Consider the following 15,196-nt stretch of genomic DNA (forward strand, 5'->3'; position numbering starts at 1 on the left):
TCCAAATATTAATTACTGTATCAATATTGATTACTGTTTCAATTTTATCAGCACGAGTCATACCTATTTGCCACAGTTGGAAGGGACATTAAAGATTGTCCAGTTCTAACCCCGTTCCACAGGCAGGGACACCCACCAGTGAACCAGGATGTTCAGAGCCCCATCCAGCCTGGCCTTGAACATTCCACAGATGGGTCATCCCCAGCTTCTCTGGGCAACCTGTGCCAGTGTCTCACCATCCTCACAGTTAAGATTTTTTCCTAATATTAGTTGCTCTTCCTAGTATTCATTACTGCCTGCATGTTGCACTTAAAGCAACAGAGGTACTCACACAGCCAGCAGGCATGAAGTTTGCTGGCACCAAAACCTTGAGGATAAATTGAGTCCTGTGGAAAAAAGGCTTTGCCATGTGCCACCACAGGTACAGTCAGGGCTGAATTGCTTCATCACCTTTGCTCTTCTTTCCCAACTTGTTTTTCCTCTCCTTGCCATTCTGCAGTATTGCTAACACTATTACTTCCGCTTAACTGCTACCTTAATTCTCTGCCCCGGCCCAAATATGAGGAGAGACTTTCCTCTCCCACAGAGGTATTTTCCCAGCAGTCCAAGAGCTGAGTCCTGTCAAGTGCTCAGTACTCTAAAGCACATTCCCATGGGATTTAGCACTTCAGAGGGCTGAGCCCATAAAACCAGACAAGCAAGGACTGATGCCCATTTCCACATGTAATAGGATCCTATTCTAACCTCAAGGTAGTGCAGATGTTTTTGTTTTTCTTCCTTTCCCCTCTTGTATTCACATGGTGGATTGATGGGATGGGGCGTTGCAAAAGAAATGGGTTTATGGTAGTGCAGGAATGCGAGCAATTAGCACACAAGGGGAAAATAAGAGTGCTTGCCACAATGTGGACATTCAAAGCCTGATCCAAAGCTCCTGTTATTCAGCCATGGCAGGAATCAGTGTCCAATTTTTCATGCTTTTTCAGAGGTTGTTAAATCTTTCATGGATACAAGTTTTTGGCTAAAGCTGTTTGAGTAAGATTCATGCCAAAAGGTTTATGGTAGAATGTAATGGAAAATAAAATATATTTCTAAGCAGTGGTTATTCAAATCTGAGGTAATTTAGTATCTTGTACTTTTGCTATTTCTTGACAATTTTTATTCAAGATTTGTCCCTTTCTTTGCATTTTTTCCCATGAAATGCCCCTTTACTGATCGTGGAGGGTTTGGTTCAGCCTGCACGGGAGAAGTGGCCTGAGCAGCAGTTAGCCAAAGCTAGAGCCAGCAGCTTCCATGGTCTTGCTATTCAGGGGAAGCATTTTATGGAAAATAAAATGTGGCCATCCTGTAGGTGATAAGAATTAAGTGCCTGTGCCCTGTGTGAGGAAAATGGGAAGCATTTCCTTTTGTGTATTCAGCTGGGCACAGCGTCTCCACTGCAGTCTCTGTCTGGCTGGGGGAGCTGCAGGTAAGTGCCCTGTCCCTGTCCTGCCCCATGAGAGTTGGAGCTGCCGGCCCCAGCAAGATAACGTGGAGTGAATCAAACCCCAGACCTCAAGTGCTGTTCTGAGATGTGTCCTCCATGCCACATGCACCAGACCTCTGCCCCAGCTCCCAGCAGTGGAATACACTCTGCCCCATTTGCAGCACCGTTTGCTCTCAGGTCTCCTTGCCTTGCCTGTTTTGTTGGGATTTTTCTCCCCCTCCTGTGGCTTTAGCAGTACATCTGCAAACAAGCAACTACAGACTCAGCGTGGGCGCAGGCGGAGAGTTGTGGCATCTGATTAACAAGGTCTCCCTGAGCAGGCAGAACTCACTAATGAAAATGACCTTAATGAAAGATGTTTGTTTCTCCTGCTGCTGCCACAGAGGCTCGAGACCCCGAGGAGACTGAGGCGCAGCTGCTGCTCATGCATTACAAGAATGTGATCTCAGGACTGAAGGGATTATGTCCTGATGCTGGCTTAGGCCAGTGAGGGACGAGGTCTGAGCGCTCTGTGCAGCTTCTGTTCCCATTGCGGCATCGCCTCTGGTCTTTGGCAAAATTAAATATTTAGGATCTTTCCATCTTGCTTATTTCCTCCTGCTTTTAAATTCCTTTTTATCCGTGTCAGTAAGATGCATCCAGCTGCACCTTTTTTCTTCACTGTTTCAACAACACTAGATGTATGGAAGGAATAAAAGGGACTATTATCCCTCTAGTAACAAAACAAACATGAAAGAAAACCAGAGCTCTGACAAATCTGCAGTGAACTTTGGCACAACACTGCAGCACTGACTGTATAACTCCATTTATCTGAAGGTCCCTGGGAACACCCATAATCTGCAAATAACTGTTAACAAAATCAGTGGAGCTGGCAGAAGACTTTGAGGAAACTGCTCTTTGCTTCTCCTGCCCTAGAGAGCAGCAGAGAGAGGATACCAGCTGGTTTTGGCAGGACTACACTCCAGTGAGCAGGGTGACATTAAAGCACTCTGCTTTGCAAAGCTTCCTGGCATGTTCTGGAGCTGAGGCTTGCAGACTGCAGCCTTTGTGTGCTTTAGTCCCAGGGATATAACTGGGCTTCCAGTAATCACAGTATTAACTTTTCTCCCTGACTTTCTAAAGCTTTTGGTATTGTGACAATGATTTTGACTGGTCAAGGGTAAAATGAAGCCCACATAAGTATGATGCAGTGGAAAGAATTTTATTCTCTAGCTGTGACGCAGATGCACCAGCTTTGTGTTTAAAAACAGCTTTTGTTGACAAGGTCATCTAATGTGCCATTCTAGCCCAATGTTGGTTTGAGCTCTTGCAACTAAAACTGCCAGTGGGTAGGGTTTTTTTCCCTAGCGAACATCCATCTTTATAACTGCATAGGATTAGAAAAGTCAGTAAATCAGATCTACCTCCTGCCAGTTGTGAACCTCCTGCAATTTGTTTAACTACCCACCAGCAAGAGAATTGTGAAAGCTGGATTTCATGCATGCTGACTGCTGAGTATTTACAGCATTTGTCCTTAAATTGTGCTTAAAGGAGCATGTAGCTAATTAAAACCCAAGATTCACCACACCTTTAAAACTGCTTTTTCTTCCAGGAGACATCTTTCGGTGCAGCAGTACACTTTTCATTTCATTTGAAGCAGAACACTAATTCTCACAAGGTTGTTTTAAGGTTGTTCACTTGCTCAAAGCTGCAATAAAGGGTCAGAGAACCAGTACGTGAAAGTGGTGTTGGTGTGACAAGTAGTCTGGTGACCTTGCTACTGGCCATGTTATTTTATTTCTGGTTTTCATGGGTTTTATTGTAGTGGCTTTGGAGACCCTGCTCATGAGAGGGAACCTTTCCATACCTCTGTGCGCCATGGGATGTCTGTACCAGGGTTCCCTACTGCTCCTTGGCGTACTCCTTGGAGCCCACTGGGGAGTCTCTGAACCCACACGTGGAAAGAAACTGTGCGTCTAGTTCCCCATCTGCTCTGCGTCTGATTAAAGTGTGAAGTCTCCAGAGTCAGTCTTTCCCCCTCCCATCTCTTTGTGAGTAGGAAACCCCACAGGTTTCACTTCCCAAACCCTTTGCCCAGCCACTGCCCTGCCTGGCAGCAGTCCCGTCCCTTTCTCGTGAGAAAGGAAGCAGCCGGCTGCCGCTGGGGCCCCGTGCGCCGCAGGGACCAGCCTCGCACTTCCCTCCTCCGGCACGGAGCCTGGTGCACTGCCTGGGCAGGTGTGCCATTTCTCCTTCTGGGGAATGAATTTTTCGAGCTCCATCTGAAGGCCTCAGTAGCTGTTTGTTCTGCTGAGCTTTTGCAGGGACGCCAACATTCCCTGGCCCAGGCAGCTCAGCTAGGTGTGTCTGAGGCACAGGACCTCATCCTTATGTCCCTGTGCAGCGGAATCCACCTGGCTCTGGAGCCTGTCCTTCTCTTGGCAGTGCTTCCTGAAGCACCGAAGTTCAGTAAGTTGTACAGCTTGCCAACAGTCTGTGAAAGCCCGGGGAAAAAGATGTGTAAAATATCTGAATTCTGTTGCTTGAGTGGTGACTTCAGTACAGCTTTCAATGGGAAACCAGCAGAAATTCTGTACTTGTGAAGGTCACAAACGTGGCCTGGGGCTCTGCTCTGCAGTACTCCCCCCTGGCTCCTGCCTGCTGCCATTCTCCCCAGGTGAATAAAATGGAGAAGCTTGGCTAGAAAAGACCACAAATGGCTTGTAAACAAAAGGAAAGGTTTGTTTTGCTTAGAGCTTAGAAATAGCATACAATCCCAACGTTACATTGTACATCTTGAAAAAGCTGCATTAGTAGGGAATACTGTTTTTAAAAAACACACATGGCATCACCGTATTTGTTTATTATAAAGCAGTGCCAGGAGCTTATGCAGACAACTATGTAGTGTACAGACCACAGTAAATAGAAAATATATTTGCCCTGTGCTGTTCAGTACATCGAAGCATTACAAAAGCTGTAAGTCTCCGCTCAAATATTGTTTTGTAGTTAATATTGTTTTAATGTGTTTTATACAATGTTTTCTTTCTGTTTCTTCTCTCTACTTGTAATTTTTCCATAGTGGGTTGAGGTTGAGGGGAAAAGAAAAGTTTTAAGGAATTTTTTTGTTTGTTTGGGTTATTAATTTACAAAGGAAATTTTTCATACGTAGGCCAGCTACAGCATCATTATGTTTGCCTTTCTTATATGAAAGATATAAGCACAAACAATGGATATTTTTGAAGCATCAAAAGCAGTGCTTGCTTCAGCACCCAGGTTTGGAAATACAACTTTGTGAGGTAAAGTTAGCAAAGTTCTTTTGGAACATAAGTTCATGACTGCCAGCTGGGCTCAGACTCTAAACTAATGTCATTTATTTATGATTTAAGCAATAATTCCTTTAAGTGGAATTAAGTCCACTGGCACAGCAGCTAGGAAACTGCTTTTACATTTATTTACACTGGTGCTGTAAATTGCTGGTGCTACAAGAAGTGATGGCTGGAGTGCTGCTGATCTCAGTAAGTCATGGACCGGGCTGCCGAGGCTCCTCGCCACGGTGGCACCATGCCAGGCAAAGTGTCACGTAAGATAACTTCCTGCATTTTGTAAGCGCTGAGAAGTCCTGTCTGTCTTCTGTGTTGTGTTTAAGACCTTGTGTTTAGCAAGCTATAGGCAGAGCTGTCTTTTTAAGTCCCAAATTTCCCCCTTGTTATGTCCCCACCATGTTTCTGCGTGTGCCAAAGCAGAAACACTGCTGAGTTTCACTGAGAAGCTATGAAAAGCTTAGGAATGTCTCATAGGGCTCAGACTGACCACATGGTTTTGTTACCCAGAGAGTTCCTGACATGCATTAGTTAATAAGAGCAGTGTGCTAGAAGCTCCCCATAGGCTTTAAGGAAACATTTTGTAGGACAAATGCACAGGTATCAGCATTGCTAAATGAACGAGGCTTTCATACGGTTCGTGTGACATAAAGCAAACTGTTACATAAAGTTGAAGCTAGCATGTGCTTGTTGCTTGGATTGGTGTGGAAATATGTGTGGGTTTGACAGAATATAGGCTCTATTGCTAATCTTATAACACATTCTTTAGGGTAAGGAAGCAAAAAACATTCCTGGTGAATCTGTAACAGAGGAACAGTTTACCGATGAAGAAGGCAACGTCATCACAAGAAAAGTAATAATGAATTACATCACTTTGCATTCAAGTAACTTCTTTTAACATACTTTTTCCGGTTAGAATCTAGGAAAAAAAAAATCAATACTTTTCATGTATTGCTCCCCACAGATCACCCGGAAGGTAGTAAGACGTGTTGTTATCCCCCAAGAGAGGAAAGTTGGTGAAATGGTAATGCAACGGGGACTACCAGGAAATAACAGTAGGAGCAGAGGGTTGTGTTGACTGCTAGAAAGTGCTGCTAAAGGGCTGGAGGTTTGCATTTAACAAGAAGCCTTGGCAAAAAGTGCGGTGCTTGCAGTTATTGGCAAGTTGCGCGTTGGGATCACGGGGCAGGGGCAGCGTCAGCGGGGCCCAGCTGAATCCTGTCAGCACAGGGCATCAAGGACTGTTTCTGTGAAACAGGCAGCAGGTCTAAGCTGTGGGTTTGGGGCCTGCTGTGTGCCATCAAGTTGAGCCATGTCTGTGCGTTTGGTTAAGCCCTTGCAGAATCTGTGCCTCGCAGCTGTGGGTGGATTGTGTGGCTTTTCCACCAGCCCAAAGGAATGAGCTGCAGTCTGATCCCAGTGGCCTCTCACTCACCTTGGTGTGATACCCCTGGTGCTGGTGACTGAGGGTTTGCAGGATTCAGGTCAACGAGAACATACCCAAGTAATGGTATCCTGTACAAGCAAGCACCAAGACAGGATTTTGTCCCTGGTGATCAGAATTGGAAGCCTTCTGCAGGCCTGGACTATACCCAGCTTTGTCGCCCTGACAGTGGGAAGAGTAGGACTATTGTGTGGCAGCACACCCCAGCCCCTCTTGGGAAGGGCTTCAGTGACAGGGGCAGGAGTGGGCAGGCTGTGCCTCAGCTGTCATCTGTCCCCAGGAGGCCTTGGGGGAATGGGCATTGCCTCTGGAAACAAATGGCTTCAGAGGAGTTCATGCCTTCTTCCCCAGCACATGGCCTTCAGACATCTCTGCTCAAGTAAAACTGTCACTGGGGCTAATGAAATTCTTGTCTGAGTGAAAACAGATTCAGAAAGGAAGATAACAAATACCCTCTCTTTGCTGGCAATTAAAATGAAAAAAGAAAAAAAGCTGGGGACACATAAGTCACAGAAATAAGAGAATGGAAACAAACTTATTTCCATTCCGTTCTTTGCTGGTTGTTTATGAAGGAAAAAAAAATCCTGCCCAGCAAGGGGTAAACATTTTCAATTTGATGCACCAGATTAGATTAGTTGGAAACTACAAATAGTTACAAATACATCAATGCAGATCACCTGAGGGGTAAATTCTGCCCATAGCCACACATAAACAGATGCCTTTCTCTGATGTGAATGAGGCTTGTGATTACTGGAGAATTTATTTTTAGATGATTATTGAGCTACTTTTAAATGAGCAAAGATGAACTTTATTTTGGGGTTTGCTGTTTTAAAGATGCTGAAACCTGCACTGCTTGTCACTGTCATTGGTTTTACTTCTGTGCTGCTTCTGTGGTGGTTTTTGCTGGCTTTCTTCCTCTTCCCTTCATTCCATTACTAACCTGCTCACTTTGAAGCACAGACGTTGTGAAACATCATAAGAGCAGCCACAGCCTCTGCTGTTGGGAATGCCCACCAATTTGGCTGACCCAGGGGGACAGCTGGGAAAGGGGATTTTTCCCTGTCAGTGGCACTGGCTCCCACTGCAGTTGGCAGCAGGGGCTCTGCCAAGGAGTGACTGCCAGCCAGGCACTCCAGCCCAGGGGTCAGGCTGAAATTGTAGAGCTGTGTTTTCTACTTGAAGATGATATTTCAGACCTGTGCTTTTGCAGCTCAGCAGAGTGGATAAATAGATTGTATCTTTGAAATGAAGTGTTAATGTGATTTAACTGCTTTTTACTTATCCTGTTACAGCAAAATGTGTATCCTGTTTTGGAAGCTGGTTTACAATTACGAGTGCTCTCTGCAGACTTGTGTTAATGTTTATACTTTTCCTTTAAAGCAGGGAGAAGCTTATAAGGTTAAGACAAAGAAAGAAGTCAGACACGTGGAGAAGAAGAGTTACTCATGAAAGCTGAAAGCGAGCCACTGAACGGTCAGTGTGATCAATTTTCTTCCCTTGTTGAAAGCTTTTGCCAGCATGGGGAACAGCACCTGGGCTGCACAAAGGCTTGCTTCTGCTACCCTGACTTTGCTTTCCAGCTGCAGACAAGAATAGCTGGCCCTTGGTCTTGTAAGCAGAAAATGACCTTGTGTTCACATATAAAAATTAATCTTTACTTCTTGGAAAATAAAGCAAAGCAATACTCGGGCATGTGTAAGATTTCTGGGAGTTTTACAGTGTCTAGTGTTTGTAATTCATAGAACTTTCTACCCCTAAAACTTAAACACAAATAGTAAAGGAGCTGCACACAAATAAACCTAGGAGTGAAATGCTTCTTCCACTGTCAGACATGTGATTTGAGGGCAGTTATGCAAGTCAAAGTCCTTGTAAGTGAAGTGTCTCAATATTTGCCAACAAATAATCCCTACCAACTGTTCCTTGTGAATTTTATTGATCCAACCTTAACGATTGTAGCAAGGCAGCAGCTGATGGTGCAAGGGCTTCCCAAGCTAAACCCGAATGCACAGACTGAGGCACCCTTGCAGGGGACTCTGTAAAGATGTGAAGAAAAGAAGCCAGAGGCTGCTTTGCCTCACTGACACAGCTACACACAGAGATGTGCCTGTGTGTCTTTCAGTGCTGGTCCACCAGTCATGGCTCCAAGTGTTTAGGTTTACCATGGACATGTCTTTTTTTTGCTCTTCTCTCTTAGCTTTGCTGGGTTTCGGGAATTGGACAGAGGAAGAGTTTATGAAGTGCAATACTGTGCATTGTCCTTTTACTGTACATATGGTCTAGGATTGACTGTAAGAACAGAATAAACCTGGCAAATAGACCAGATAGTGAGGAAAAGGACAGATAGAAGCAGAGTCTGTCTTGAGTCACCAGTCCCTTCTAACTCATGCAGTGTAAGGTAGCCCATGCAGCCCCCTGGCCCTGCAGGTGCTCTGTGCCTGTGAGTAGAGCCATTTAGACAAACAGCATTCAGTGTGTGGGATCTAGCTGAGGGATTTATGGGATCAAGCCCCAAGGAGCAAGCTCTGTGAGGTGACTGGTGTGATTTCAGTATCTGGTAAGCACCTACTGCATCCGCCTGAATTGCTTCTTTTACTGGGAGTCCTCCTGTGTGTGCTAATAGAATAATACAGCTTCACGTGGCTTGGTGCTCAACATACTCATAAAATATTTATTGTTTGGAAAAGGGAGGTGATTCTTCTGACACAGCTTTCCCCTTTATGGAGCTCAAGGATGCGGGAGGAAAGCAAACCAAAGTGATGGCATTGTTTGTATGAAATTGTGTCCCATGTTGGGTCCCGTGCTGCTTCCACTGTCAATCTGCAGGGGCAAAGCAGCAGAAATGTGTAAATTCAGGAATTGAAGGCAAGATGGGGCACTGAACCCCATAAGCAATGCAGCTAAAGAGCCTGCCAGCATACGAGTTTGATGCAAAAGACACCAGGGATAAGCATTTCATTTTAAAATAAAATTACATAAATTAGGCAGTCTTTGCCTAATATATGAAACAGTCTGACCTTCAGGAAGCCAGAGTCTGAGTTCCTCAGAATCAGACCTGCTCCCATGACTGCTGATGCATTTCTCCTGTGATTTCCAGTAGGCAAGTCTTCCATGCTAGAGCCCCTGAGGAACTGAGGGAATCTGCCTTAGATAATGAACCTTTGCTCTGGGGGGAACTTTGTCCTGTAAGATGAATCTCTGTGCTCCAGACTTTGATATGATAAGCATGACCAAATGTGCACTACGTAATTGTGAGTCTGGTCAAGAGCCCATTAAAAACATTTGGATGCAGAAGTGGATGTGTTTGCACGGGCAGGGGATTCTATAGAAAAACCGTTTGTTTTGTAATCACAAAAGACAAAAAAAACCCTGTTGGGCAGGCAGAGGTGGTTCTTTTCTTTTGGAGTGTTGGAAAAAAACCACTATGTTAGCTAGGTTTTGCTGTGAAAATGTCCCTGTCACCATTGCAGATAAGCACAGGCTGAAAGGAGAAGCCAAGAACTCCTGCGTGCAGTTCCGCAGGACAGCGCGGTGTGAGCTGGCGTGACTGCTGCAGCGGGAGCAGGCGGCTCTCAGCACAGGACAGATTTATGACAACTGTAGATGTGGGCAAGGACAGATTGCTGTAGCGTGGAAGGAGACTGCGAGCACTCCTGGGGAATGTGTGTGGACCTGTGACCTGATTAGTGAGCAGGCATGTCCGTGCCAGCCTGAGCCCTGCCGGCGCCGTGCCAGCCCCGCTCCCGAGCAGGCTGCCCTGCGCCCAGGTGCCGGAGAGCTGCGGGGCTTCCAGCTCCTGCTGACTGCTCTGTTTGTGTTTCTGCTCCCTGCCCTCCCTGCTGCTGTTGTACGACAGATGCCACAAACTTGCTGTCCTTATGTGCATGGCTCTGGTTGGAGGGGTGAGAGAGCAGGAGCTGGACTGTCTCTCCTCGGTGCCACTCACGCAAGCCAGGCCGGAGGGAGATGGATGGTGCTGCTCCTTTTCCATGCTTTTGTCCTTCACCAAGGCTCCTAAAGGCTGGGCGCTGCATTCCTGGCTCTGCAGAAATGTTCCCTGAGCAACTGGCAGAGGTGGATGTGCAAGGAGAGCAGGTTTTCCATCACTGTGGGGATGCTTGCACACAATGAAGAAAAACGTGCTGTGGAAGCAGAAGCTCTCTCCGTCTGGAGATGATGTTGTTCCTTCCACAACAAAAGAATCTATTCCTTGTCGTCACTGGATCAGATGAGCTGGTGGCATGTCCAGGGTGATGAAATGCAGTGTGCTGCAAACATAATTATAAATCAGTTCGTGAGCAGTGTGGACACCTGCAGCTGCATTTTCCCCTCACGCTGGAGCTCAGCTGATGTCGTTGCCTACCTAGAAACTGTGTGATTTAGCCTAATGCAGAATTCCATCATGCCAGTTACGTTTCTGTTTAGTCAGGGAAAGGCATGAAACTGATTCTAACAGGATATTTCTGAAATTATTTGTTCTCTGTTTTCTCTCCACAGTGTGCTTTTACTGCCAGTATTCTAGAGGGACACTCACGGAAGAAAAATCAACAGGAATTAAACATTCACCTATAAAAGTGTGCGTGTGTTTGCTGCTTCCCCACATTATCCGCATGGTTTTTATGCAAAAAGAAAAAAAAAACAAACAAAAAAAAATCCCAAAAAATTAATTTAGCATGAGCCAATTTACAGAGCATGGAAATTCACGTTCATTCACAGGATTGGAGGGTGCTCAGTTACCAATGCAGTGTATATACAAGATGCCATGCTGTTAACAGCTTCTCTCAAGCAGTTTGATGTCATCTCAAAAGAAATAAATTCCTGTGGCCAGAGAGGATGTGCGAAGACGAAATGGTTAAACCATGGAAAGACACTAAAAATACTAAAATCCACAACAGCTCGCCTTATTTTTCTTGGACCCAAACTGTCAGGGTATAAAACACTATTTGTTTCTTTTTTAAACATCAATAGTTTTGCTGTAAATAAATAACACTGTATAAATTCTAACAAAATAGAATAAGTGTTGATAAGGCACTGCCTTTTCGATCACAAACAGAATATTGCAAATGCATTGAGCAGGCTAGGTGTCTCAAATGGCTGCACCTACAGGGATATTCTGGGTGTATCTTCACAGATTCTTGTATATTAGCAATTATAATGTTTGTATATGCAAAATCGCTAGCTTGATTTTAAAAAAATCTTTAAAATCTGCTGCAAATTTAAATGATTCCCAAAATGAGGAATTCTGTAGTTCTGTGAAAATTTTTCTTCAGAGTACTAATATTTTGATGCATGTGTTTCACCTTATTTTGATTAAATCTTTTCCAGTTTTGCAAACACTATTCCGCAACATGAAAAATAAGATTTTATCTGTAAACACAAAGCCCTTCATCTAATATTTGTTGCTGTTGCCAATTTTTCAATGAAATGACCTAAGACCCATAACATATACAGTAGTTGCATTATGGGGAGGGGGGTGCTATCTGTTCTTGCTTTATAATGGGGGTAATGCTTGCAGCTTTAGAAGTGGGTTGGTGCTCTAAGGAGCACGAGTTTGGGATATTTTTAAATGAACTGAAGAGAAATTATTAGCTAATAGACTGGCAGCACGCTGTAAAATTATTACTGTATTGTGTACTGGCTATAAGATGTAGAATCTTTCAGTAAGCCAATCATCTGTAATCATCCTAGCAGTGTAATATTAGGTTGTTAAGGCTGCTGTGTTTTAAAGGGCATTTTTATTTGGTTTTTGGTGAAATACTTTTAATTTGTTGATTATATTCATATGGAAACAGCATTCATTGATAATAGCTCTAATTACATATGTATGAAAACAACAAACACTGGATGATCTAGTTGATTATTTAAGCATAAAATAAATTGTGTTAAAACTCTTGGATAACGTGTATTTGGCAGTGTTCTTGTACCCCACAGATACGAGGATTCACAAGGCCAGCAGTTATCTGCCCCTGGCTTTCAGCTGCTTTTCCTTTCTGTTTCTTTTGTCTGATCCCCCTCTTCATCTTCCCAGTGTGACAGGCCATCACTTGGCAGGCTCTCCCAGGTCGGGGTAGCAGGAGGAAAACACAGCAGCCAGCAGCACGTGCCCAGCAGGACTAAGGAAAACCCACTCCCTGGGTTGGAGATGCGGGGAAAGGGCCTGTGCAGCAGGGCTACGTGCAGCCCTTTCTCCAACACGCGTGAGCTCTGCACCTCCTGTAAATTCTTTTGCCCTGTCAAGAACCAGGAAAAGCACTACCAAAAGCAATTTTCTCCCCAGTCAGATCAATAACAGACCCACAGCCCATGAGGACATGAAAATGTGCATCCCCTGTGTATTGCATGCGCTTCCTGTATATTATGGGTGATGGAGCACTATATAAAGAATGTGGCTGAAACAGAGGTTTCTAGGCAGCATCAGCACACACACTGAACTGCAGGCTTCTGCTCAGGTGCAGTAAATACACTTTATTACTCAGGGACTGGTTTTACCTGGCTTTTACGGCAACATGAAGACGAGGTACTTCACCCCAGCTCTGGCACCTGAGGAAGCACCTCTTCTACAGATCCACCTCAGTCTGCTTGCTGTTATCTGGTGATCCCCGCAGGACCTGTCCTCAGCTGGGTCAGTCAGCAAAGCTCTCCTCTCCTGACTGTGATGAACAGCACTTGCAGAATGTAACAGGTTGGTTTGTCAGTGTCTCTGAGTTATTAGGGCCACTGGCTTTTGAAGCAGTGATGGTAAATGAAGTTTTCATTGTTTGAGCAGCCAGTGTGTGTTGCAGTGTACGTTTTACCTGGGTCGGGATACTGCTGGTACAGTGCTGGTGGTTCAGGTCCTTATGCCAAGGTTTGGAGGACAAATGCCACTTACACCATGGGAGAAAAAGTGCATCTTCCTGCAGTTCACAGTCCGACAGCAGTGATCATCCTGCCATCCAGCCTCGCCATCCAGACGCCTCCCTCCCTCCCCTCCAGCATCCAGATCAGCTGAATGAGAAAGAGCATTCTCAGGAAATGCTGTCAGATGTATATATATACAATATTATACCATGATTGTACAGCTGGAAGCAAAGGCCATGGTGACAACCAGCAGGAAGGCAGGAGCTGTACTGTAGAAGAGCTTCATTTCAATCTCTAACAGCATCCAAAAGGCAGAGTTTTGTTTGACTCGTCTCTTCCTCTGCCTGGTTCCCTGTTAGTGCATGGTACAGTGTGGAAAGAAGCTGTGTCTGTAGCTGGAATGGCAGCTCTGGCAGGCAGGAGAGCTCTTTGTGCAGGCAGAGAAGCGAGGCTGCCTGTGCAGGTAGCAGAGGTGTGTAGGTGAGTGTCACAGCTCTCCTGCCGCTGCTTTGTGCGGCAGCTCTCACCTGAGACAGCACAGGTGAGGAGCTGCCGGCTCAGCTCGGGGCTCCGAGGGTGCTCCTGCAGCACAGCCCTGTCACAGGGGTGCCTGAGCAGGCTGGGACCACCCCAGCCTCTCCCGGGCCAGCGCTGCCCGTGCCCAGCAGCACAGGTCCCACTGCTGCAGGTGCCAGTCCCCAGCTGCTGCTGCACGGGCACGCCTGTGTCACAGTTTGCTCCCCCCTAAAACACAAAGAGACAACAGAGAACAGGAACTCTCCAGCTAAATTCACAAGAGTTTAAGATTTCATACCAAATGCTGCACAAACAGGATTTTCTGGGTGTTGGTTTTGTTTTGCACTGAGTGGTTCCAACAGTGGCTCAGGATATTTGGGAAAAAACAAGGTTGAAGTGTAAATGGTCATGTGAGAAGGAAAACAGAAATCTTGCCAGAACTAGCAAACGGCACAGATAGCTCTGGAGTGAGAGAGGACCCTACCTAAATGTGCACTTTTGTCTTTTTTTTCCCATGTTTTCCTCAGTGAGAACATTTCCCTTAGAGGCAAAATTGTAAGTCATGGGACTCTGATTGCATCTATTAAAATAAACTTGATTGCTAAATACAGCGTTATTTTCATCCTTTGATATTTGATTCAGCACTAATTAATAATGATGCAGAGTATCCTACTGTACTTTTTCCATTTCTGAAAGAATATCAATTACATTTTATTTGTGGCCAATAACAATTTTAATGTCAGAAATTCTAAGAGCTCCCGTAGTGTGGAGCCAACATTAGTGGGATAAGTGGCAGCCACTTGCAGGATTGCAGCACCCTGCTAATTAATGCTAATTTCCTGTGGGGTTGTTTAACACAGGCTTTGTCTGTAGCACATAGTGTGCAGGAAATCGAGGTGCTCTACTGGGGAGGCCACTGCAGCCTGGGATGTGAGGCACATGCTCCCAAAAAACCTCTCCGTGCCCTCTAGAGGAGGAGTTTATAACTGGGGCTTCTTTGAGCAGGACCAAGTCGATAATATTTGGCGAAGCTCCATGAAGTCCATCAGTGGCAATTTTATCAAATTTTTTTACAAACTCAGCACAGGCAGCTTGGCCTGGAGGAGCTGTGCCAGCCCTGCAGGGTTGGAGGGGCAGCACGATGGCTTTGGGGCAGCCCTCCTGCCCCTGCCAGCCCTCTCCCTAGGGAGGGGTGCAATCCAGAGGGCTGGGACTTGCCTGGCTGAGACTGGTGCAGGGATGCTGGGCAGGGTGTTGGCAAGGGGCTGGGTTGTTGTCCTAGCCATGTGCATGATGTATGAAAAAGCTGCTGCTGATCCATTGCATTCTTGGCCTTGGGGTCATGTGTGGGGAATGCAAATAGAATCCCTGTATTCAGGGCAGATCCTAGCAAACAGGGGCTGGAGGAGAAGGAGGAGCTCCTGGCTCAGCTTGCCTCTAACCCCCAAGTGAGGAAAGGGGAGGGAAAAATGGTCTCCTAGTGCACAAGAAAATATTCTTGCTTGGTTGAAAGTACAGCAGTTTGCCGATTGAGATTGGGATCCTTTAGCCTCAGCCTGCCACAAAATGCTTGATGTAAAAAATAGTCCATTACTGGCAGAGGAAAAGGTTAGTGAA

General features: G+C 45.5%; 1 protein-coding gene across 4 annotated transcripts in view; it reads left to right on the top strand.

The window, feature by feature from the left end:
• ANK3 (ankyrin 3) overlaps window positions 1–12,114 on the top strand; it is a 289,144-nt gene extending 277,030 nt beyond the window's left edge. For 2 of the 4 annotated variants that reach the window (XM_041475680.1, XM_041475687.1), the window contains 4 exons: window positions 5,552–5,635; window positions 5,747–5,806; window positions 7,607–7,699; window positions 10,721–12,114. In XM_041475680.1, the coding sequence (XP_041331614.1) occupies window positions 5,552–5,635; window positions 5,747–5,806; window positions 7,607–7,675 (213 nt within the window). In that variant the 3' untranslated portion in view covers window positions 7,676–7,699; window positions 10,721–12,114. The remainder of the gene's footprint in view (window positions 1–5,551; window positions 5,636–5,746; window positions 5,807–7,606; window positions 7,700–10,720) is intronic. The other 2 variants (XM_041475697.1, XM_041475670.1) reach the window with 1 other exon arrangement.
• Window positions 12,115–15,196: the final 3,082 nt, after the last annotated feature.

This window comes from Pyrgilauda ruficollis, unplaced genomic scaffold, assembly GCF_017590135.1.
Source record: "Pyrgilauda ruficollis isolate IOZ18807 unplaced genomic scaffold, ASM1759013v1 scaffold11, whole genome shotgun sequence".
NCBI lineage: Eukaryota > Metazoa > Chordata > Aves > Passeriformes > Passeridae > Pyrgilauda > Pyrgilauda ruficollis.